General features: G+C 41.8%; 1 protein-coding gene across 1 annotated transcript in view; it reads left to right on the forward strand.

Moving 5' to 3' along the window:
* The first annotated feature begins 3589 nt into the window (after nt 1-3589).
* The window catches only part of LOC122361026 (tumor necrosis factor receptor superfamily member 11B-like), a 57492-nt gene continuing 34740 nt past the window's right edge, over nt 3590-26341 (forward strand). The window contains exon 1 of the mRNA XM_043261957.1: nt 3590-3669. Coding sequence (XP_043117892.1) covers nt 3637-3669 — 33 coding nt within the window. The 5' untranslated portion in view covers nt 3590-3636. The remainder of the gene's footprint in view (nt 3670-26341) is intronic.

A 26341-nucleotide genomic window follows, 5' to 3' on the forward strand; every position in this document is an offset into this window, starting at 1 on the left:
ACTGTAATTTAATAAACTTTTTTCTTAGAAATTTCTTCTGTAAATAATTACAGTTAAATTTTTTAATAATTAACTTTCTATTAAGGTCCCATTGTTCTTGTAGATAACTCTAGAAAGATTCTCGATCTCAGAGAGTGAGACGGCCAGGCAGCAAGAAAATGCACAGAGACGTATATATCCTTACTTCAAAGTTTATTCCAGAATACAATGGTTTATATAGGCATTTTCAGAGGGGAGTTTTAGCCCTCAAGCCGATGAAAGAAAACATGACATTGTTGTATACATTCCAAAAGATATGTACTTATATAAAATGGAGATATCAAAAGGAAGTTATGAAGATATAAGGAATACTTTTGGACACAGAAAAAACATTTCTCATTTCCGAGTATCAAAAGTGTAGTGCAAACCCATTCACCCCACAGCTCGGACCGACTGAACCTTTCTAACATCCGGACGGATGTAAGAGTGAGAGATACTACATTAGAGGGAGACAAAAGGAGAACAGTGCAGACAGAACGTCAAAGGGAGGAGAGTGTGTTAAAATCTAACACGTTTATTTTGCAATTAAATTACGTAACTCTGTTACATGTAATTACTTACTCCCCAACACTGGTTTGGACTTATATTTGGGAGACAACATGTCTAGCAAGGATGGAGGTACTCTTCCAATCAAAAAACGTTCAAAATCCCAACAAATTCTTTGGAGCAGACCTGCAGACGCTGATTCACAAGATGGCAGCCCATGCAATGTGGCTACTTAAGCTTACACGCAAAGTCATGGACTGCATCATCAATGTTTTAGACGAGAAACTAGCTACGTTCATGAATGTCTTGAATGCTCACTCACAGTGCGTTGACGACAACACCAAACATATTACTGATGCGGAGCGCCAAATTTCTAACATTGAATATTGAAATTTAGAACTGTTATTACTGATATTATATGAAAATGTGGGACGACTCGGCGAACAGGTCAAGATGAGACGAATATATGAATCTTAGGCCTCAAAGAAGAGTTTGCATTTTTCTATGACTTGACATTCTGACGATGGATCTCACTGCACTGTTTCTTTTTTTTCTCGTTATTATCGCTTTGTCGCTCTTTTTTTTCATCCCAATTGAAAAATTTAGTTGTTAGTAAACCCGGAAAAGCTCTGTGTGTTTTTTCAGTTTATTTCTAAAGTGGTGAAATTATACTAAGATTTCTCCTATGCCTATCATGCATATCATGCCCATTCTAAAGCCTATTTCAAGATATATTTTCTTGATCCACTCATATAATTGTTGGGTGTTTATGTTATGAGTGATATTAAGATTGCTTCATTAAACCTTAAAGGGATCAACCATGTAATTAAGAGACAAAAAATACTTTCTGACATTAAAAGGGAACAAGCTCAGATTGCTATATTACATTAAACCCATCTTGCTGAACAGTACACCTGAAGCTCAGACAAGGATGAATGAGTCAAGTTTTCAGTTCCTATTTTAATTTTCACAGTAGAAGAGTAGCAATCTTAATTAATAAGTAAAATTTTAGGTTTGAGGATAAAAAATTTAGGAGAACGATACATTCTTATTCATGGTGAAAGTGTCATCATCGGAAGTGTGTATGCTCCCAATATCTGTACTATCTCCTAGGCCTGACATATCCTGAAATTTGACCACGTCTATTAATATACCTGCAAATAGATCCAATTTTGAATTGGCTACATTCTTTGGGCAATGATGCTATACACATTGCCAAGTCTGCTTACTAGTCTGTGGCCTGAAATGAAAAACAACACTATTGTATTTAATACAGTCAGATCTGGCACCTTTGAATGGCAAAAAAACATTTTGTCCCCGGTGTTCAAAAGACTTATTCCATAGATGGCAAAGAAAGGGTATTAAAATGGATAGTGATTTGTTTTAATGTCTTTTAAATAACCAAAGGAAGAATTTGAACTTGAAAGTGGTAGTGTCACGGGTGTGGTTAGCAGGAGAGCATGCAATCCTAACATAAGGTAAAGTATACACTTTAATCTTCTCAGAATGGAATAAAGACAAGAACCCACCAATACACAGGATCAAACTAGAACTTAAATACAAACGGGAAATCACTAAATTAACTAGACACAGGTGAAAACGTTTTAGACAATTAACTAAAATGGGTCACAGAACACATGGCACGCGACAAAAACAATAACACAAAAGAGTCCACGTGTGACAGGTAGTTTATGGGAATACCTTATGGGATTCACCAGTTTTTAACTCAGGGTAACCTAAAGCCACAACTATGTCACAGCGCCAGCTGGCTGCAAAACAAAGAGAAGTCTGAGATGTCTCATTCAAAATAACACAGATTCGGCTCCATAAGGAGCTTAAAATATCATCTTATTGTGATGTTGGGTGCCAGAATTTTTGTAATACAGCCTCAAATTAGAAATATAATCAAAAATCCAATATTATTGCCTGACAAAAAAAAACAGCTGTGGTAAAACAATATAATACGAGTGGACTGGACAGAAATGATTGTTAAATATGCTTAAGTTTGCACGCTTATTATCAGAAAAGGTTCAATGAAGTATTGTCTTTTGCATAAAGACAATATGGGCGTAATATCATGGGCATATAGTTTTATTGCATCTTGCTTCCAATGTTTACTGGGAGCCAGAACACGTGACATATTGGAAAATTTAAAATTGCTGGCTATTGCTAAATGTAAATGCAGTAAGATTCTCATTGGCACTAATGATGCTCTACTTTGCCAGTCAGACATCACCAAACATTACATTAAAGAGGTGTGTGAACTTGCAAGTACGATGTCAGACACTGTAATATGGCCTGGTCCCCTTCCTGCCTGCTGGGGTGACGAGATACCCAGTAGACTGCTGTCTCTTAATGGCTGGACGTCTAAGTGGAGCCCGCAGAATAACATAGGTTTCAAAGACAATTGGAAGAGTTTTTGGAAAATACCTGACCTGCTGAATAGAGATGGTCTTCATCCCTTCTGGGGTGATGCTGCTTTTATAAAAACACAGCAAGAGTGGCTTATAGTCAACTCTGTGAATGTTTTTAAGTGGAACAGCCACAGCCTGGGATTGAACCCAATCAAATATTTTTGGAGAAACCTGAACATGTGCATCTGCCCCCATTCCAACCTGACAGAGCTTGATAAGTGAAGAGTAGAGAGGAAGATGGCAGATAATTGACAAATTGCTGATTAGCAAAGCATGTTGCATTAAACAAAAAAGACCTAGTTTAAAAATATAAATTAGTTAGGGTATAAATACTTATGTAATACACTATTTTTTTATGTATTATTAATATTTTGTTATTTAAAAATACATTTACTTATTGATGTGGAAAAAAGTAATTTAAAGCAGTTTAATCATTTTTTCACATTTAACACAATTAAATGTGAAAAAAAATTGTTTAATAATGCCAGTTTTCTTGACCACATTTCTTGAAAAATAGTATAGTTGCTTTATAAAAAGAATAACTGTAATAGTAATGATCAAACAGGAGAAAAAAGGGCAGAGGATGGACAGCAGTGACACTGAAGTGGGTGGGCACATTCTGACCTTATCCCTTAGCTATAAGTGTGGAAACGGGCTTGTCCATGCGGACTTTGCGACACTTACGTGTGTGCTGAATATGCTTCCTCTGACAGCAATGAAATTACAGATGGTGAGTATGATGATAGTCTGCCTGCGATACTTAACGATAACTTTTGCTCCGTTTGTCTTTTTTATCATGCTGTTTTGTTTACATCATATGAGAAAATTGTAAATGAGGAAACCTATTTAAATCGCGTTGTGTTCTGATGCTTTAATCCTCAGGCAAATGTAATGTGTATGTGTATGTGAAGCAGCTGATCAATTCTTTCGAAGTATATACAATGTTTTGGCAGTTGGTAGATCATACCAAAGCGAAGAGTAGTAAGGAGTAAGAACGCGCGAAAAATGAAACAAATTTTGAGATATCCCAAGGATACGCACTTCGTTTTGAGACACAATTTGAGATACAGTTTACCTCACTTTATTTACGCATAAAAACGTACGCTTCACAGTGATGCTATTGTGTGTCGAGTGTCCCTTGAGTATTTGCATGGCTCTGCTTTCAGTGGAGCATCTCTTTGATATGAAATGTCGCAACACTGGGTTTATATTCACACTTAAATCTATCTAGATCTGTTTGATGCATTGCACTTACAGTTTGTATGCTCAATACACTCAATTATGTCATAATATTTACAAAAGTAGCCTAGATGAAGCTTATTATTATGCATACTAATTAACATAATAAAGAACTGTGTCATTTTAATTCTTTTTATTTTGTTAATGTCTTGATTTTCTAAGGTTGTTATAAATAAGTGCTTCTTGTTCCTAACGAGCTTATGATCTAATTTAGGTGTGTTAAAAAAAGGAGACATTCAAAATGTGCAGAGCAGTTGGTCCTCAGGACTGGAATTGAGAACTACTGTTAGAAATGACTTGAAAGTACTTAAATATGCATCTAATTTGCCCTCTGCTGTAAAGATTAAAAAAATATTATAAAACAATTTTATTCATAAAGAGGTGTCAGTGAAGATAGGAAACATTAGTTTGATAGCATATTTTTTTTGTACCTGTATTTTTTGTATAGCTCTATACAGATTGTGACTTGTAGGATCTGTAATTCCATGTGACGTGCTTTGCATGTGTAGTCTTTTGTGGTTCTGCAACATTATTTGCATGAATCCATGTTTTGGAGATAATCATCAAAATGATCAAGCATCAAAGTACTTTCCATGTGTCTTTTTTAGGAAGACTATCCAGTGGAGGTGCTAGATGGTTGAACTGGGGTTTAGTATGGAAATAGAGGGGCTGTTATCCAAGAGAGGTTATCCGTTATTGTAAAAGAGTCTGAACTTCCCTAAACGATATCTCTCTATTTGGCTGTTGCTACGGTATCACCTTGATGATGTATGAAGAGGTAGTTCTTAAAATAAGCACAATTTTGCATAGACTATGACTACATTAAATAAGTTATGAACACAATGTCAGAAACAACATTGAAAGGAAGTACAAAGTGAAATCTTTCTGTTATTTGGAGCTATTAGTACCAGTCCAGCATAAAGCCATTTTTAGAGCTGGTAAGGAGCAATTAAGTACAAATCCTGTGAAGCATGAGTCATGATGTCCAGTAAAAAAAAGCAATAAATAAATAAAAATGCTTAAAGCTCTGTATAACAAGCTAAAATGTTTGCCTTTGTTGACTTGTCAGTTATACCAACAAGCCTTATACTCAATTAAACCTTAATAGCCCATTGACATGCAGTATATTGATAGAATGTTTAACTTTAAAAGTAAAACCAACGACAAAAACATCATTATACACTGCTCAAAAAAATAAAGGGAAGACTTAAACAACACAATGTAACTCCAAGTCAATCACACTTCTGTGTAATCAAACTGCCCACTTAGGTGTTGCTGCAAATGGAATAGACAACAGGTGGAAATTATAGTCAATTAGCAAGAAACCCCAAATAAAGGAGTGGTTCTGCAGGTGGTGACCAGAGACCACTTCTCAGCTCCTATGCTTTCTGGCTGATGTTTTGGTCACTTTTGAATGCTTGCGGTGCTTTCACTCTAGTTTTAGCATAAGACGGAGTCTACAACCCACACAAGTCGCTCAGGTAGTGCAGCTCATCCAGGATGGCGCATCAGTGCGAGCTGTGGCAAGAAGGTTTGTTGGCGTAGTCTAGAGCATGGGGAAGCTACCAGGAGACAGCAGGAGAGGGAGGATGAGCAGGACATCAGCAAACCAGCAGCAGAACTGCTACCTCTGCAAGGAGGAACTGAGCCCTGCAAAATGACCTCCAGCAGGCCACAAATGTACATTTGTCATCTCAAACAGGGTCAGAAACAGGGTGGTATGACGGCCTGAAACAGGGTGGTATGACGGCTTACAGCTCAACACCATGCAGGAGGTTTGGCATTTGCCAGAGAACACCAAGATTGGCAAATTTGCACAACAGCATGTGAAATTGATTGTCAGTAGGTGTTGCTTCCTAAGTAAGCAGTTTAATTTCACCAAAGTGTTATTGACTTGGAGTTACATTATGTTGTTTAAGTGTTCCCTTTATTTTTTTGAGCAGTGTAATACTTGTAGGAAACAGGGTATTTACAGGGTATTTTTCCTTGCATTTATACATTTATATATTTACAATTTCCAGGATAAAGATAATGATAGAGTTAATATTTGTGTATGTTAATTGATGATGATTAATATTTTTATTATCACTACTATTTACTTTTTATTTATATACTCTAATAAATTTTATATGATTTTTAGGAAGGCATGAATGCTGTAATTCTGTCAATTTTATTAGAAAGATTTGCAAAACCAGCTGCAGATCCTGAAAAGTTTCCACAGCTAACTTTTAAAAAGTTTCTTTAATCAGAAATAAATGGTGATCATTTGTCAGTGTATTGTAAACATTCTCTCATCCTTTAGCTCTGTATGTGCATGTTGAACGGTCTTCTATCAATATTATGTTAATCAGTTGTTAATCAAATTGTATTAGACTTTTAGAATTTTGTTCTAGACCTCCACTCTTTCTGTCATAGGACAAATAAATTTATTTTGTCTGCCTGAGAGAAACGTAGCATACCTTGAATTCAAGCATTTGTATTCAGCACTGACTCAACATCACATTTCTTTGTAAGTTTCCTTTAGATCATTTGAACAGTGTAATTACAACTGTCAGAGACTCCATAGTAGTGTATAATTTAGGTTTGAGTACTGTACACATCTTTGTCAAATGGCAACCTTGCTCAGAGTGCCAAAAGGCTAAAAAGTTCAGCCGGTTTTCCACAGTTTCCAACAATATATCTGTGGCAATCATCATGTTAAATAACGAGTTAAAGGACTTTATGGTGACTTTATGACATTTTGAGGTCCCGGAACAAAGCACGGTGGAAAATATTTTTGGAATTTTATTTCAATAATCTCTGTAACAGAGTTATTTAAAGGGGAATTAATTATATAATTTTCACAAGATGTAAAACACATCTCTGATGTTCCCAGTGTGTATGTGAAGCTTTAACTCAAAATACTTTACAGATATATGTCATTGTTTCATTGTCACAAAAAGGTATAATTTGCAAGCCAAACATGCGTACAGAGCTCAAAGCGACATCCAAAGCCACCTTGTGAGTATTTTAGTTATTTTTCTTGGTTTGTTGTTGATCTTAAATTCACTAGGGCATTTTTGAGGAGCTAAAAATGCACACAAAATTATGGGACCCAGTATCCTTAGAAGCACACTCAGTGTTGTCTTAAGTAGGCCTAAATGAATACAGTTGAGAGCCCTGCACAGGCCAAAAATTTTTGGCAATTACTGGTGTCATGCCATTCTTCAGTGACTGTTCAGTTTGTGGACTGAACACTAACTCCACTCTTGATCCAGAGGCCAGCCCACCATCTCCTTGCTGCATGGAGCCACAGCCTAAGGCAACTACTGACAGAGAGCTGAAGTTTTTCTGCGACCAAGGGCAACAGAGCACACCACGGTGGAGAGAGCCTGGCACATCGAGAGCGTCCACCCACTGCACCAAGGCTGAGGGTGAGCTTATTATACATCTGGGGCTGCTGGGTCTAGAAGAGAAGCTAAATCACTGCGATATGAATTTGGAGTGTGACCTGACCCCTCCCCTGCATCCTGAGTTCCCGCTGCTGAGCTGCCGCGCTTCCATTGCGCCCTCCAGTAACTGGTCTTCCAGTGTGCCCTCCAGTGCCTGCTTCTCAAGATAGCCCTCCTGAATTTAGCCAAAATAAGGATAAATATAAAAAAAGAAGCATAAAACAGGCCTGAGGCCTGGGCTTAAATGCAGGGCCCAGCATTAAAGGTTTTTCATATGCACACCATAGGTCAGCACAAATGTTTTTCATTGTCACAGGAGTAGGGGGATCTGCCGAAATGAGGAGCCAGATCAGATTTTGGAGGTGCTAGACCTGGATCCGGCACAAATTATGCCCAGGCCCTCACACTGTAGCTAAACTCATAGCTGTATCTGAGTAAACAGAAGATATAAAGTTTTGAATGATAAAACGAAGATAGTAAGCACTTGACTTTTATTTTATTTTAGTCATTTATCAGCATTTTTGTAGCCATCTCTCTAATCTATGGAATATATATTTTTTGTTTAATTCTGTGACAAATAGCTGCATCAGATCACAAAAGGAAGCATTTGACAGGTATTGTGGAATAAAAAGGTTATGAGCGCAGAGGGAGTGGAGACGAGTCCCTCTGCTGGCGTGTTGTTACAGAACCTGTGGTCATGGTGCTGGTCGGTCAGGTCTGGCTTGACGAAAATCCTCAATGAGAGAGGGATCCAGGATGTTCCCTCGAGCTGGACTTCATTAACCTTTTTGATGATTTTGTAAGGTCTCACTACGACAGATCCACTTGTTGACGGCAGGTGCAGTGGAGGGTTCTCCAGACCACGAGAACATAGGAGGTTGATAGCCTAGGACACACTGGAAGTGGGTTAATCCTTTATATGTGTTCGTGAGAGAATTTTGGCCGTACTGCCCAGGGCAGAAATTCAAACCAGCGACGTTGTTCACGGCTGCAATATGAGCGTAGATGTTTCTCCTGGTTTAGCCGTTCCACCTGGCCGTTCTCTTGAGAATGATATCTAAACGTTAAACTGACATTAATATCCAAATGTTTGCAGAAAGCTCTCCATACCTGCGACGTGAATTGAGGACCTCTGTCACTAACAATATCCTCTGGAATCCCATAGACTCTGAACATGTGTTCAAATAACGCAATGGCTGTCTCCATGGCAGTAGAAAGGCCTTTCATTGGGATGAGTTGGAGAAACTATCAAAAATGACAAGAATGGCAGTGAAATTATTTGAGGCAGGGAGATCTGTGATGAAGTCTAGGGAAAGGTTGGACCAGGCGTGTTGAGGAATCGGGAGTGGTTTGAGTAAGCCAGATGGTAATTCCCTGGTGGTCTTAGTGTCAAGGTGGTGGTTAGTGAGAGAGCACTCTATGAGGAAAAGGTAAACTTAAACACTTTTAAACTTCTTAGACTGAAACAATAATATATATATATATATATATATATATATATATATATATATATTGTATATATATAGTCGGCTGCCCCTCCCCTTTATTGTCATCATCACCCCGTCCTTTATTCGCCGCCCTTCACCAGGCTCCCGACGGGAGTGGGCGTGTCCGAGAGGAGGGGCGTGGTATTGGTCAGGTCTGGCAGTGTGTGACGAGGCACACCTGGAGTGAATTAGACTTTGTCACCGTGCCGTTAAATACCGAACGCGCCTCTCCTCGAGAGACCGGTCTCTTCCCCCGTGCATGCACGCTGGTGTCCTCGGGGGTCCAGGAAGGGTGCGTGAAGGAGCTCGCCCCACTGCTAGAGAAGCGCGTCGTGGGACCCCGTAGTCCAGGCGATGACCCCCGTATAGTCCAGGCGACGACCGCGCCCGTGTATGGCTGACGGCTTAAATATCTTGTTGATGAAGGACTGGAACATGGTGATAGCATTGACTAGGCCATATGGCATAACAAGGTATTCATAGTGCCCCTTAGTGGTCATAAACAATGTCTTTTCTGAGATCGAGTTTGGTATATATGGTGGCCTCTCTCAGTTGTTTCAGTGCTGAGGGTGCCAATGGAAGAGGGTAGCGGAACTTGACAGTGACATTGTTGAGGCCTCTAAAGTCTATACAAGGTCGAAGGCCTCCATTCTTCTTGCTGACAAAGAAGAAGCAGGTGAGGTAGATGGTCGAATAAAACCGGAATTGAGATCCTTATCAATGTAATCTTCCATGGCTTGGCTTTCTACAATGGATAAACCTTACTCTTAGGTGGCATGGCATTCGGGAAGGTGGTCAATCACACAGACTCAATCACATTATCTATGAGGAGGTAATTGGGTAGCCTTAACCTTACTGAAAACCTCTTGGAATTTGTGATAACATGAGGGGATCTTTACATCCTTCTTGGTCTCTGGGCTCTCTATACTAGTAATACAAGACACAACAGGCTTAACGGAAAAACAATGATTGCATGTTGGGGACCATTTAATAAGCTTACTCTTGGTCCAGGAGATGTGTGGATCATGAGCAGACGGCCATGGATGTTCCAGAATGATCTCCTATTCGGAAAATCCAAAATGTAAAATGTGATGTCCTCACGATGGAACATGCCCACTTGTAGTGTAAGAGTCTGCGTTTGATGTGTTATTCCAGATACAGTTAAATTGTCATTGATGATCTGGATTTTGATAGGAGTTTCACAAGGACGGATGGGGATGTGGTATTTCATAACGACTTGATAACTGATGATGTTTAGGGCAGCCCCAGAGTCAATCATCGCTGTCAGAACGAGATGCAGTGGATCAGGTCTTATCACTACAGGCAGTGTAAAAGCTTTATTGCATAGCAAATAGAAGTGATCAAATTTACCCAGGGTGCAGCAGCCATCTTATGAGGACATTCAGCATTGTGGTGATTCATATTGCCACAGTAGAAAAAAAGCTGCAGACGTCTGCGACGCATTCCTCCATAGATAGCCATCGGCTATTAACTTGCATAGGTTCTTGGTAATCACATGGTTCAGTGGATACATGAGTTTTAACTTGACTTGGTAAACGTTGGCTTGACTTACATGTGGATACTTGACACTTGAGATTATCGATTCTTATTGCGCGGTTAAGGAATGATGCATCCTCTCCTTTGCAGGCCAGTTCTGTTTGTAAGTCAGCGTTGAGACTGCTTTGAAACATTGCTTTCAGAGCTACATCGTTCCATCCACTCTGTGCATCGAAGGTTCTGATTTCTATGGCAAACTCGCCAGCTGTGCGGAGGTTTATTGGGACAACACAAAAGAGAATAGTCAGATATGTATATCAGGCAGAAGTTTGTTAATAGTTAGGCAGTCAGATCGGCAAACAGATTGATTCCATTCATTCAAGTTTGAAAACAGCCTTATTATGGAGTGTTTTTGTAGTGCAATTGTTATTATTTTACTGATTTTCTGCTATCACCTACTAAAGCAATATGAATCCAGAGGAGAAAGCATGCTCTTACTGACAATAGCAGTGAAAGATAGTGAAAGTGATTTCAGACGTGTCTCATTTTTGACATTGGGGAGGTTTAATTGCGAAGTGATTTTTGATATCTCTAACAGTTTGTCGATGTCTAATAACATCCACATACATTATCAGATTTTTCTCAAATGTCATTGATTTGTTTGTTGTGAGATGCCAGTTGCATGGATGTGACTATTAGGAATCACAGTTATAGTGCTACCAACTGGCAGCAGTTATTTTCAAAATGCTTGGAATTAGCTTCATGTTTTTTTCTTGATTTGAATTAGGCTTTTCAGAATAATGTCAAAACACAGCTGATGTAAAACTGTCAAAGGCATAATGATAACTTAAAAGCTGTTGCTATGGCAATGTGTTTCATTAACTTTTTTTCCTGCATTTTTTAGGAAGATTTGAAACATGAAACTCACTTCATGATGCACAAATATGTTTTATTCATAGATACACACTGGAAAAAGCTCATAAAGAAGGAGGGACTCTATAGTGCCACATTTTATCGAAAGTAGGGGTTAGTTTTACCTACAGTCACCAAACTTAGTACATATGTTGTTCTTAAAAATCAGAGCAAAATTCTAATGTAGACACATTTGCACATTTGACCAACATGAAATAAGATATTTTGTTTTGAATGTGGATTGATTTCAAAGAATACTCACAAAACTTTGTTGACGTTGCAAATATTTTAAGGAACTTAAATTGCGAATGGCTTTTGTATAGCTTGAGTGGTGTTGCAATGCTGATTAGCGTTTTTTTTAAATGAGCTCAGCAGTAATAGTCATATCTTTAAAAGTGGATTATCCAAACCCTTCAAAACTTTTTTTTTAAAAGTTCTGTGGAGGGAGAAATAACAGGGTTAGTGTAAGGTTTGAGTAGGGACACATGGAACGAAGGAGAAACGCAGTAGTGATCTGGCAGGTGGAGCCGGTAGGTAACTTCATTGATTTCGCGGTGGATAGAGAATGGACCAATGTACCGGAGACTCAGCTTCCTACAGGGCAGTCAGAGACGCATGTCCTTGGTGGATACCCAGACCAGATCCCCGGGTTGGTAAGTAGGAGTATCGGATTTTCAGGCATTTGCATAATGTTGGTGTCTGTTGGAGAAGAATATGAGCTGAGTCCCCTACCCTCTCACTCTTTTGGAACCAGTAGTCTACCACTATGACTTCTGATGGTTCTCCGGACCAAGGGAACAGGGATGGTTGGAAACCTAGGGTGCATTGGAATGGGGTTAGTCCCGTGATGTTCTGGCGAAGGGAGATTTGGGCATATTCTGCCCAGGGTAGAAACTGGCTCCATTCACTCTTGTGTTGGTGGCAGTAGGATTGGACATATTGGCCAATTTCTTGAATCTTACGTTTGGTTTGACCATTAGTTTGTGGGTGATAGCCTGAGGAGAGACTGACGGAAACGCTGAGGAGTTAAAAGAAGCTTCTCCACACCCTAGAGGTGAATTGGGAACCCCGGTCTGAGACAATACCGGGTACGAAGTGTCTGAAGACGTTGTGGAATGAAGCCTAAGCTGTTTCCATGGCGGTTGGTACTCTTCGTAACGGAATGAGTTTGCAGGCTTTCAAGAAACGATCAACCACCACTAGGATGACCGTGTAGCCTATGGGAGATCGGTGGCAAAATCCATGCTGATATGAGACCAAGGTCGGCGTGGAACAGGTAAAGGCACTAGCTTTCCTTCAGGCAAACGGCGTGGAGTGCAGGTAATAGCGCAGGTTGAACATCTTTTGACGTAACGGCTGGCATCCCGAAACAATGTTGGGCCACCAGTAGCGGTTTTGAAGAAGTGAGAGGGTTCGGTAGCTACCCGGGTGCCCTGATCCCAGAGAGGTGTGAACTGAGTCCAGAAGGGGTAAACGCAGTGGTGATGGTACGTAGAGTTTCCCTTTCCGGACCTCCCAGCAGAGCAGGTTCAGTATGGACGGCTTCTCGAATTTGCTCATCAAGGGACCAACCACTGTATAGGATCTAGGAAGAAGGATGTTGGGAGGATAGATTTGGTAAAAGTGACGGTAAAAGTTGGCAAAGCCCAAGAACCTCTGAAGTTGTTTAACAGTGGTAGCAGGCGGCAGGTTGTGTACCGAGTCAACTTTTTTCAGATCCATCCGAAATCCATAGGGTGTAATGATATAACCTAGGAAATGCATAATAGTTTGGTGAAATTCACATTTCTCCGCTTTCAGGTAGAGGTTATGATATCAAAGGCATTGGAGGACCTGGGCTACATGTTTGTGGTGGTCAGTAAAATTGGATGAATTTATGAGGATGTCATCTATGTATATCCGAACAAACAAACACAAAGAAGAAGCTGGATGCAGCGGGAGAAGTGGAAGGACGTATGAACCCTTGGTTTAGTGCCTCCTGAATTATATCCAACGCTTGGGTAGTTTGGTACCCGGTAGTATATCTATGGCGCAATCCCAGGGACGGCGAGGAGGTAGACGGGTAGCGACAGTCTTGCTCAAGACATCAGAGTAGTCACGATATTCGGGTGGTATGGTAGGGATGCTGTTTATTCCCAGACGTTCTATCGTAGTGGAATGACAGAATAAGTGTGTGAGAGGAACTTTAACTAAGGGTGACAGGCATTTCTCTTTACAAGATTGACTCCAAGTCAGAACTTCCCCCGTCTTCCACTTAATGCTGGGCTGGTGTTGCTTGAGCCAAGGCCGACCTAGTATCACGTCTACTGTGGCATCTCCCAGAAACAGGAGTGTGATGGTTTCGGTGTGAAGACTGCCTATTTGGAGTAGTAGTGGTGGGTTGCTATATCGCACCAGTCTGTTATATAGGGGTCTGCCCTAAATAGTGGTTATGCGGTAGGTGGTGGAATTTCTGTGTCTGTGAATATGGAGACTGATCAGGCTATGGGACGACATGAAATTCACGGATGTTCCAGAAACCAATAGGACTTTGACTGGGAAAAGTTAGGTACAAAATTGGAGGTTAGCGTCTATATGGGGAATTCAGGTAACTGAAGGAAATACATTAGTGACACTCACTGCTGGTTGCGGAGGACGGATGGTGTGAGCAGAAGAGCCACAATATAGACACAATCATTCCCTGAAGCGACAAGATCGTTTCTGGCTGGAGAGATGATAATTATCCGTAAACATGGGTTCAGGTTGCTTGAGTGCGGCACTCAGGGAAGGAGGTTCGTATGATAAAAGATATGCTGTGATGTGTTGTGCTACGTTGGTGGCTTTACGTAGGAACACCTTCAGTCCCACATTGTCCTCGTAGATTGCCATTTGTTGACGAATAGCATTGTTCAACCCCTGACAGAACACAGGGCAGTATCATTCCAGCCACTGCAGATAGCTAGCGTATGGAATCAGAGAACGTATTCATGAATAGGGAGGTCTGCCTGCCGAAGCTGAAGGAGCTCGTCATGTACAGTCACACTGGTAGTCGGCTGACCAAATATCTCCTGGAAATGTTCTACAAAGTTCTCCAAAGAGCTCACTCGCGGACTATTCAAAGTCTAAAGAGCCTCCGCCCATTGTAGTGCTTATCCAGCCAAGTGAGAAATAACAAATGCAATTTTGCCTCTTTCAGGGCAGAAATGCAGCTGCATTTCTAAATATAGGCAGCACTGAAGGAGGAAGCCCGCACAGGAAGTTGCATCTCCGGTGAAGACAGTCGGGCGAGCAATGGGGCAGGACGGGTTAACGGGTGTAGTCAGTGCAGGCAGGCAGGCAGGCTAATATACAATAAACATAAACTAATATATAATAAACAATTAATATTTGCTGGTAATTAATATAGTTAATATTAATAACTGAAAACTTATTGAAAGTGTTACCAAAGTTTTGTATATACTGTGTGTGTGTGTGTGTGTGTGTGTGTGTGTGTTTTGGATTAACTCTTTCATTGCTGTATCATGTAAATCCAAACTGTCAGAGGGTTACTGTATTGTATGTGTCAGTTGGGAAATGTTGTTCTGATGCCACCAAGGTGGCGATTGCACTGATTCGAGGGCCCACTACTCAGGGTTGTTTAAAAAAAGCTAATGCTGTGGAATTTGATATACTTCTTTTAGGGCCTTGAAACCATGGCCACCAAACTCTATGAAAATGATCTCAAGACATTGGGGATGCTAAATTGCGATGGGATTTTAGATATCTCAAACAGTGATGAAGTTATGGCAAGAAACTCTGATTTTGCTCACAATTAATGGGTTTGTTTGTTGTAGGATGCAGATTGCATAGAAATGACAATTAGTTATATCAAGTTATAGCGTCATTTTTTTAAATGCTTCTGTCAAAAGTGGGGGGATCAGTTTTAGCCAAAGTCACCAAACTCAGTATATATGTTGATCTCATAAATCAATAATTTCAATCAATCATTCATTTTTATTTATATAGCGCTTTTAACAACACAGGTTGCATCAAAGCACTGTACAGTATAATGACAGGGATGTATAATGACAGGGATGTATAATGACAGGGATGTATAATGCAGAGACAGTCTCTGTAGTCAATTCAACGATAATCACTAGAAGTTAAGTGTCCCCAACCAAGCAAGCCAGAGGCGACAGCGGCAAGGAAACAAAACCCCATGCATACAGAATGGAGAAAAAAAAACCTTGGGAGAAACCAGACTCAGTTGGGGTCAGTTCTCCTCTGACCGGACGCCCAGCACTTAACTTCCAGTTCAATTTTAAACGCAGCTGTGTCAGATAGTTTAAATGACTATCTGACACAAATCCAGAAAACTTTCTGATTTGCAGTGATTAAACTAAAAGCCGGTGTAATGTAGACAAGGAGGCTGCATTTGAATCCATACGCGGAAGTTTATTGGATACAAGACAAAAGACAGTCAACAATAAAAGGCAGTCCGATCCGTTAACAAGTACGCGGGAGAGTCCAAAGGCAGGGAGGCTGGCAATGGGTCAATAAACAGAACAACAGTCTGATCAGGCAACCAAAGCAATAGGGCAAATCCAGGAATTGAGAAACAGGTAGGCAGGCAGAAATCATACACAGAGTAACAATCTGAGTCAAATGAAAGGAATGCTCAGTAAGGCAGGTAAACTGGCAATACTTCACAGTTGAATACATGGAGGGCCTCCGGTTATAAAGCCCTCAAGCAGGAAGTAGGTGTAGAGGAGGGTTGAGCACGGTTAGTACTCGGGCGAGGGCTCTCTCTGCTGGCTTGGCGTTACAGCCGGCTATTTTTGTCTGAATGTGCAGGGACCAAAACAATTTTGAATACTTCTCTGAGAGATTTCAAGGAATAATCACCAAAACTTGTCGACAACTTAAATAGTGAAAGATATGGATATCTTGAACGGTGTTGCAATGGTGATTTAAAAAAAAAAACTCAAAACTTTTTTATAAATGGTAATTGTCGCATATCTTTAAAGTGCATTATTCAAACTTTTTTTTTTTTAAAGAAAAAAAGTTATTTTGATGAAGTATGGTTAGTTTCATACCTTTATAATGCTTGGGGGGCCTCCAGAAAATTTAAACTATCAGATAATACAATACCAAGTGATGGCTAGGTAATACCAAGAATGAACATCACAACCGGACTAATAATGCACATTCAAAACAAAATATCTTACTTACTGTTGGTTATAGCTAATGAGGGTAAATTAGAAAATTGTCCAGATTTTTAAGAGCACCACATATACCAAGTTTGGTCACAGTAGCTAAAACTTACTTTTGTTAAACTATAGAACTATAGAATCCCTCTTCCACACCCATTTATGAGCTTTTTAAAGTGTTTAACTATGAATCATTCTGATATTTGTGCTGAGTATCATGAAATTCTAGCATGCTCAGCAGTTATCTGCCTCAAAACAAATGCTAATGTTTTACATGTAGCCGTACAAACAGTTTTTACGTCATCATCATCCTTATGACAGTTTTCATAGGGTTTTCAACATCTATGTGATTGGCATCATACAATGAATAAACCCATAACGTTTGAGAAAAATCAGATATGCATGTGGATGTTATTAGACTCTTCCTGTTTCTGAGATGCTATGTCTTGATATCATGTTCACCTAGTTCTGTGGCTATGGTTTTGAAGACCTACGAGGAGTACAGGTGCTGGTCATATAATTAGGTCATAATTATCATCAAAAAGTTTATTTATTTCAGTATTAATTCAGTATCTCAGAAAATTAGAATATTACTTAAGACCAATACAAAGAAAGAATTTTTAAAAATCTTGGCCAACTGAAAAGTATGAACATGAAAAGTATGAGCAAAATATATCAGTCTATGTGTAATGAATGAATATAATATACAAGTTTCACCTTTTGTAAAAATAAATAGTAAAATAAATCAACTTTTTGATGAGATTCTAATTATATGACCAGCACCTGTAAATACTGTCATGAATTGTACTTTCTGTGGCTCTATATGTGTTCAATGGCCAGCCTTTGGAAACTGTCATGAATCGTACCTCCTCTTCAATGGCCAATGGAGCGAACCCTCTCCAGAGTTCTAGCCCTCAGAACTGCCTTTCCCATAATGCCTTTACCCAGTCCTGATTACCTGCCCAGGTGCATCTTGTTAGAGCCGTTATTTAAGATGTACCCAGACTCTCTTACATTGAGCAAGTCTTATCCTTGCCACAGCTGGAAATTCTGAGCGTTATTCTCACTATCATTGTCTTCCTATTGTGACCTTGATCTGTTTCTTATTTATCCTGATTGTTTGCTGCCTGCCTCAACCCTTTGCCTGACTCTGATTACTATTCTGTCTTTGCCTGGGACATCTCTGTACTATTACCGATCCCCTGCCTGTTTGACCATCCTTATTAAAGAGCATGCAAATTAATCTGTCTCTGATTCCTCATTATCAAGACTTCGCCACAACAGGATCCAGCTGCTCTATGTCATCCTCCAAAACCACAGGACACTATGAATATTTGGTTATGTCATTTGGGCTCTCCAGCAGTCCTTCTGCATTTCAAGCTTTCGTCAATGAAATTTTCCAGGATATGCTGATATGCTGACATTTGTCATCCCATGTTAAGCACTTCAGAACAGTCCTTTAACATTTCATTCAGGACCAGCTCTATGTCAAATTGAAAAACTCATCAGACCCAAGTCTCTTTTCTTGAATATTATCAGTTAAGAGGGGATTACCATGGACAAGCAAAAGGTCAATGCCATCGTTCATTGGCCTAGGCCTACAACGCATTTGAGATGCAGCATTTTCTAGGGTTCGCCAAATTCTCAAATTTCTCAATTTAAAATTTCAGCACTACAGCTGCACCTTTCACTTCTTTGATCAAGAAGGGCTAAAATAGACACCCGAGAGTACTGAGGCATTCCAGGCTCTCAAGGAAAAAATCACCACAGCTCCTTCATCACCCTGGTCCTGAGAAGGAATTTGTGGTAGAGGTGGATGCGTCCAACACCAGCATTGGGGCCGTACAACACCACGAAAATCCAGCTAAACTGTTTCCCTGTGTCTTCTTCTCACGCAAGCTCAATCCCGCTGAATGGAATTACGATGTGGGTGGTCAAGGTTCGAAGTGGGTTATTAGCCATGAAGGTCACTTTTTTAAGGAGTGGCAGCAATAAATTCTGGTGGAAGTGGGAAGCCAGAAGTAGTGAAATTCGTACAGCAATGCCCTACTCGTAATGTTGCCAAATTTTCACATCAATGACCAGCAGGTCTGCTAAAACTGCTACCCATTCCTCGGAGACCATGATCGCACATCGCCATGGATTTTGTTAAGGACCGACCATCCTTCATCCTTAGAGTCATGGACAGATTCTCCAAAGCCTGCAGATTCGTACAGCTCCATAAACTGCCCACTGCATGGGAGACTGCTGAATGAATCAGCTATTTAGTTTTACGGATTCCCCAAAGACATTGTGTCAGATCAATGATAAACCATAAATTAATTTGAATAAATATAGAAGTCGCGTCGTACTTGCACATTGGTGTTAAGTGCACTTTCCACATATGTGGAAATAAATATAAATAAAACGGTAAAATAAAAAGAAAAAGGTATCTCAGAAAGCTGCAATTCCGATTCACTGCACAGTCTGTGTGATAAAAAATGGATGGCAGTGAACTGTCCACTTTGCATCTCCACTTCACAACCAAAGCAAGTAGGGTATATTACACCTGAGCAGGCACACCTTATTGAAACACAGACAAGAAAGCAACACAAATGCTCATCTTGGTGTCAGTTTCATGCTTGAAGAATTACTTAATCTAACATGCATTCAGTCTTTTTGTCTGACTTGAACAACCCTGCACTGTGTGTAGTTAGAGCTGTTTGTTAACCCCACAGTGGTGCTACAAACCAGTGTTCTGATACTGCTTGGGAAGGGTAAATAAGCAGAATGGGAGAACACAGTATAAACTGCAGACAATGGAACATCACTGTGACATGGAAATAAGTGAATATGGCTTCATTATCCGGTTGGAGTGTTGCCAGATGGATTAGTGCAGTGTACACACTGTGGAGGAGGCTGCTTTGAGATAAAATGCCCATGCAAGTACTGTGACAGCATTCTTGAAGAAGCATGCAGCCACTGAAACAAAAGCTTTGGAAGTTGAAGCTTGGGAGCTTCAACTGAAGAAGGCTAGTCCATTATTTTGTGGCTGATGCAGAGTACTGTGATTTTATTTTGTGGACTTTAAAAGACTGCGTTTGCAAGTTGCACCTGACCTGACCCACAGCTCTTGAATGTTATTCTTGAAAAAGCACAGCAATTTTTTTCTGTTTACCTGAACATGTAAGTGGTTACTTCACCTCAAAATCTAAACTAAAGTGGGGCTTGAACAGGAGAACAGAGAAGTTGTGGTACCTTTGTCATGGACCAGAAAAAATGGCCTTAAGTGCGCACACACAATCTGAGGGCAGGAATCTTATCTTTCTTGCTAATTTCAAAAACATGTTAGTTTTACAACATGTTGTGTTTTACAGGTGCATCAACTGAAAAGGAGCGTCTCGTTGCAGGCTGCAAAAACCAGGGGACATGGTTGGATACAGATCCAACCACTTCCTCCTTAACATACCTAAACCTACCCCTAATCCCTAAACCCACCTATCTCCACCCCTAAACCTACCATTCTCCACCCTAGATGTGGATTCAACAACGCAGCATGACTCAAAATGATAGACAGAGGACTCACACTGTGACTGAAGGGGGCCGCGCTCTGATTCTGAGTGTTGAAATGTTGAGAATCGAAGAAACGACTGGTTGTTACTGAGACTTATTGTATTGGAAAGGAGTGCTTCCTATTACCAGAGTAAATGATTTAAAAGCAATTACAACTTCTTTTATTAAGCAATTATTGATAAATTTAGAGATGGTTGGATGGAGTTGGGGGTTGAATTTAGAGGTTATTGCTATTTCTAAGCATCTCAGAAAACTGAAGAAATAAAAACATGGCAGCAAGGTGGTGGGTGGTATGGATCGAATGAACATCACTTGAGTAACTGCTGGGCTCGCAAAAATCTGTAGCCTGATGTCCTGGGGCTGTTACATCTTCCAGTTCGCTATCAAAATCACTAATTGCAAGAAGAGAAATCTGTAAATGTCAGGTTATAGGAGAGCTTAAATGATTTGAACTTTTACCATGCTGTTAAATATGAATGGATAGTACTGCGTGAAACTACTTGGAGGATAGAATGGAGTGACATGTTATGTTATACTGTTATGTTATACTTTTGCTCGGTGGCGGTAGCTGTCAGAAAAGGAGTAAACCTTGGGCCAGCAGATTGTGACGAAAGATGTGAAAAATCCCTTGTTCAGGTCTTCTTGTTTACAGAAAATTTGAGTCTGTGATATAATTATTGAGTCTAAGAAAACTGTCTTAGTACAGGGGTAAGGTGGCTGTGACTATTTAAATACATGTAATGAGCTGGTTAGGATGATTATCTAGACAAGCTACACCTGTGCCTAATTGACAGTTTATCTGATCATGAACCTCCTAAACCTTGTTGATAAAACACCATATAGTGTAATTGTGTTAGTAGTTTGTAAAACTGGTGAATATTTTTTTTCAAAGTATCTCTGTCCTGGCCATACAATAGAATGCCTCATGTTTGCATACAGTAGTGAAACAATGTAATTAAATGTTCTGTACACTGTCTTATACTGTCTTTGGGTAAACACAAAAGAGATGTGCGAGATGTTGGCACATAAAAGTCAACAAAATCATCTGAAATGGGCTTATTTTTTGGTTTTTGCAAAGCATCCAGTATCTATCTGTATAATTTCTGTGTGGCCCAAATGTAAGGGCGATGCCCAGTCTCCATCATTTCATACGCAGGTTGACCTTTAATAACATGGAAAGGAAACAAGGAAACACACAGAAAGATGACTCTCCAACTCTGTTAATACCTTACAAATGGTGGCTGTACCCATAATGCACTGTGGCTATTGGCAGTATGACGTCACCTGACAAAGACCAATTCTAACTGATTGTTGTTGCACAATTCTCCTGTTTCGTGTAGATGTCAGTGTTGTTAAGAATATAATATAATTTATTTTAAATGCTAGTTTAAAACTAGTTTAATGTATGTGGTTTGATTAGGGTTAGGCAGGCTATAAGGAGAGCTTGTTCCAATAACAGAATCTATTTTTAAAGATTTTTAAAAATGTATTAATTTACACTACACTTTAAACTATACTTATTGCTGTTAATTTACAACAATAGTGAGGTGCTACCATATGTCAGTATTTATAAGTATAACATCTCCAGATTACATGTAAAACCATGGTTCCTCAAAGGATCGAGAAGCGTGTCGAAGTGCTATGGGAATACCCCCAGTGTGACCACACTCTGAATCTGCTGTGTAATTTGTCCGAAGGCAGGGCTAAACATTTACAGGCAGGTGCAGCACTGGCAGGAATGCCTCGTATGTGGCACAGAGACACAGCGTCTCGTTCCTTCGAGGAACCATGGTTATATATACGTTCAAGCTGCGTTGAAGCACTATGGGAATGAGATGCTAACGCTGCCAGACTCTCAAGTCTCTGCCTAGTGTCATACAGCACATCAGGGCAAGAGAACTGAAGAATCAGGAGTAGCACAGGCCTGTAAAACCTGACAAAGGTCAAGGGTTTAGACTAACCGGCAGCATTGCAGACATCAGGTATTGAGACACCTGCAAAGAAGGTCTTAGAGGCCAGCACACTCGGGGTTGAGTGAGCCTTGGTGATGCCATCCACAATCCATCTGCTAAAGGTCTGCTTCAAAGCTGGCAGACCCCTCTCTTAGGGGGACCAAAGCACACTTTGGACACACTGGCCCACCCTTCTTCACAAGTCAGCTGTGGAGGAAACATGTCTCCAGGGGGCATCTGCCCACTGTCTTACCATCGAACGGTGAGTGTGTCTGTTGATAACTATAGTCAGCGTGACGCAAACAGCAAGCTCTCTCAAGAGCTGTTGCTATGCACTCTGCTCCGAGGCAAGCCACGCAAGTCACGTGTATGTCTCCGGCAGTGATGTAACTTTTGCACGGAGATCACACAGCGCACTTGCTGTAGTCCTGATTGCCCTCGCCATGCCAATTGTAATTAACGGACAGCAATAAATAAGACTAACAGGACATGAACAGACACACTTGCTTGCTGAATGACAGAAGACTAATGCCGGTTTCTCCACTAGAGTTTAAAGGCAGATGAAACAGCGCTGTTCCATTTTCAAAAGCACTGGTGTAAAACCGGAGAAACGTCTCGGGTTACTTGACTGTAACCCTGTTCCCTGAAAAAGCGGGAACGAGATGCTGCGCTGAATGCGCTAATGAGAACGTCTTTTGTTCGACCGGTTGTTGAAGCACGTGTGTCAAACACGCCAAAGTTTGGCTTATATAACCTCGGTCAGGTGATGTCACCTGATCACGAACACCTGGAGGTTATAAATAGATGTGACGCGGAAACATCCTCAGGTCAAATTTTTGTCTGAAAGGACGTCCAGTCACGCCCACAGTGCAGCATTGAGGCGCAGCATCTCGTTCCCGCTTTTTCAGGGAACAGGGTTACAGTCAAGTAACCCGAGACATTCCCTATCAAAAGCTACTCTCGATGCTGCGCTGAATGCGCTAATGGGAACGAGAATACCAACGCCGCCGCACTAGGAGTGTCTGGACCCCCAGCGTTGTGTAGTGTGTGCGCGCAACACTGAAGAGGTCTTAGACATTACTCTGGGATGTCGACTCAAGGACATGCAAGCCCGGAGTAGCATGGACATCCAAACTATAAAATCTAACAAATGTGTGTGGAGAGGACCAACCTGACGCATCACAGACTTGCTGCAAGGGCGCGCCTCTTGCTAAAGCCATCGACGATGCAACCCCTCTGGTTGAATGAGCTCTAACTCCTAGAGGCGAAGTTTGACCACGCGCCTCATAGGCTAGGGCAATAGCATGTCTCCCCCAGTGTGACATAGTCTGTCTAGTGGCAGCCGCCCCCCGGTTGCGGCCACCATAGCATACGAAAAGCTGCTCTGACTTACGCCACTGACTAGTGCGGTGGACGTAGATCTGGAGAGCACGTACTGGACACAGTAAGTGAAGTTTCTCCTGCTCCGGTGTCATGAATGGCGGAGGGCAGAAGGCTTCAAGGACGACCGGATTTACAGTCGAGAATGGATCTTTCGGAAGATAACTAGGGTGAGGATGCAAAATAGCTTTTACCAGCCCAGGGGCAAAATCTAGGCAGGATGGCGAGACTGACAGAGCCTGCAAATCCCCAGTTCTCTTCAGAGAAGTAATAGCTGTTAGAAAAACCATCTTTAGGGTCAGAAACCTGACAGGCGCTGACTCTAGTAGTTCAAAAGGGGTGTCCACCAAGCCCTCAAGCACTATAGCTAGATCCCATGAAGGAACTGTCGCCCTAGTGGGCGGCCTCAACCTCTTAGCTCCTTGAATGAAGCGAACAACTAGAGGGTGTTTCCCTACGGAAGCCCCTTCAATCAGAGCATGGCAAGCCGAAATGGCGGCCATGTAAGTTCTGAGAGTATTAGGACGTGTGCCTGAGGACATTATCTCTTGCAGAAACTCTAGCACTGAAACAATCTGGCAGTGAACTGGGTCTGCATGATGTGTTGTACACCAACTTTCGAAGATGCGCCATTTCATGGCATATGTTCTTCTAGTGGAGGGAGCCCTAGCGCTAAGAATAGTCTCTATTACATTGGCTGAAAGGCCAGCATCGCTTAGTTGGTCCCTCTCAGGGGCCAGACATGAAGATGCTCGGGATGGGGATGAAATATTGTCCCCTGTGCCTGAGAGAGAAGGTCCCTCCTCACCGGAATCGCCCACGGTGAGCCGTCGAGGAGAGATATTAGATCTGAGAACCATATTCTGGTTGGCCAACGGGGCGCTATGAGTAAGAGGCGAGACCCCTGTTGACGGACCTTGGCTAGGACTCCGGGGAGCAGAGCAATCGGAGGAAATGCATAAAGACGCATTCTGGGCCACACATGGGCCATCACGTCCAGACCCAGGGGAGCTGGATGAGTCAGAGAGAAGTAGAGGGGACATTGTGCTGTCTCCTGTGAAGCAAAGAGGTCCACCTCCGCTCAGTAAAACCTTTCCCAGATTTGACTGACTACTTCGGGTGGAGTTTCCATTCCCCATGTGTCACAGCTTGTCTGGACAGCAAGTCTGCTCCCCTGTTCATGTGACCGGGAATATAAATCACCCTGAGGGACAGGAACTTGTCCTGTGCCCAAAGCAGAACCTGCTGCGCTAGCTCGTTCAAGCGGCGCGACCGCAGTCCGCCCTGGCGATTTATGTAAGAGACTACTGCCGTGTTGTCCACCCGCACTAGGACATGGTAGCCTCTCAACTGCTGGAGGAAGTATTTCAGGGCCAGAAATACAGCCTTCATTTCGAGGCAATTGATGTGCCATTCGAGAAGATGACCTCTCCAGATCCCTTGGGCTGGACGGCCATCTAAGACCGCTCCCCAACCCGTGAGGGATGCGTCTGTCGTTAGCATCTTGCGACGACAACACGGACCTAGAGTGGGACCCAAAGTGAGAAACCGGGGTCTGAACCACATAGATAGGGTACGAAGCCCTCGACGCGTAACCCTTATTTGGCTCTGGGGATTGGCCCTTGGATGAAATCCCCTGGCTCTGAGCCACAACTAAAACGATCTCATGTGCAGGAGGCCCAAAGGTATCACTGTGGAAGCAGCTGCCATGAGACCTAGAACTCTCTGAAAGTGATGAAGAGTGACTTTCTGGCCTAGCTTGATGCTCTTTAGGGTGTTCAGAATGGATTCGAGGCGTGCAGGAGACAGCTGTGCCTGCATCGTGGTCGAATCCCTTACGGTCCTAAATATGTTGTCCTCTGAACAGGGGAGAGAACGCTTTTCTTGGCGTTGAGTCTCAACCCCAGCGATTCGAGATGAGCTAGGACGACATCCCGATGTCGAAGCGCAAGCTCTTGAGACTGAGCCAGAATCAACCAGTCGTCTATGTAATTTAGAATGCGGATGCAGTCGTAAAGGAGTCGTAAAGGAGCCAGAGCTGCAATGCATTTTTGTGTATGTGCGGGGTGACAGGAAGCGATACTGGTAAACATCCAACCTCAGGAACTTCCTGTGTTGTGGCAATATTTCTATGTGAAAATATGTGTCCTTTAGATCGATTGTCACAAACCAATCGCCTGGTTGGATTTGAGAAACACTTGAAGTGTTCTGAGGTGATGGCGAAGATCTAAAATCGGACGCAGCCCCATCTGAATAATGGCTGACTGTCTGTCTGGTAGAGGAACACGTTGCCAGAGTTTGCAACTCTGTATCTACAAATTTTTCGTTCGGTTTCACGGAAGTGAAAATCACGCCGTTGAAACGCGGAGGACGATATGCGAACTGAATCCTGTAGCCTCTTTCTATGGTCTTTTGGACCCATGGGGAGATATTTGGCAGAAGCTTCCACGCTGCCAGCTTCTCTGAAAGGGGCACTAATTTTGACACTTTGTTTTGTTGGGGGGTTGTTAGATGTTCGCCGTCCTGAAACGTGGCAGGAGGCGATCGAACATCCAACGCCGAAACCGTTGCTCCCCGAAACACCAGTGGCGGCGGAGATTGAATAATGGCTTCCTGAGGGTGCCTTTATTGTCTGTTGGAATTTTTCGCGCCCCTCCCCGGGGGGAGGCACCCCCACGGTCCTGAGTGCACCAGTATCAGGGCTTCTTTTTCGCTGAGATTATGCTCCGCAGGTCCGGTCTCCTTGAGGCGGACTGTGAAGTGCGGCGAGCCGCACCCCAGTCT

This window comes from Puntigrus tetrazona, chromosome 16 (assembly GCF_018831695.1).
Source record: "Puntigrus tetrazona isolate hp1 chromosome 16, ASM1883169v1, whole genome shotgun sequence".
NCBI classification, from domain to species: domain Eukaryota; kingdom Metazoa; phylum Chordata; class Actinopteri; order Cypriniformes; family Cyprinidae; genus Puntigrus; species Puntigrus tetrazona.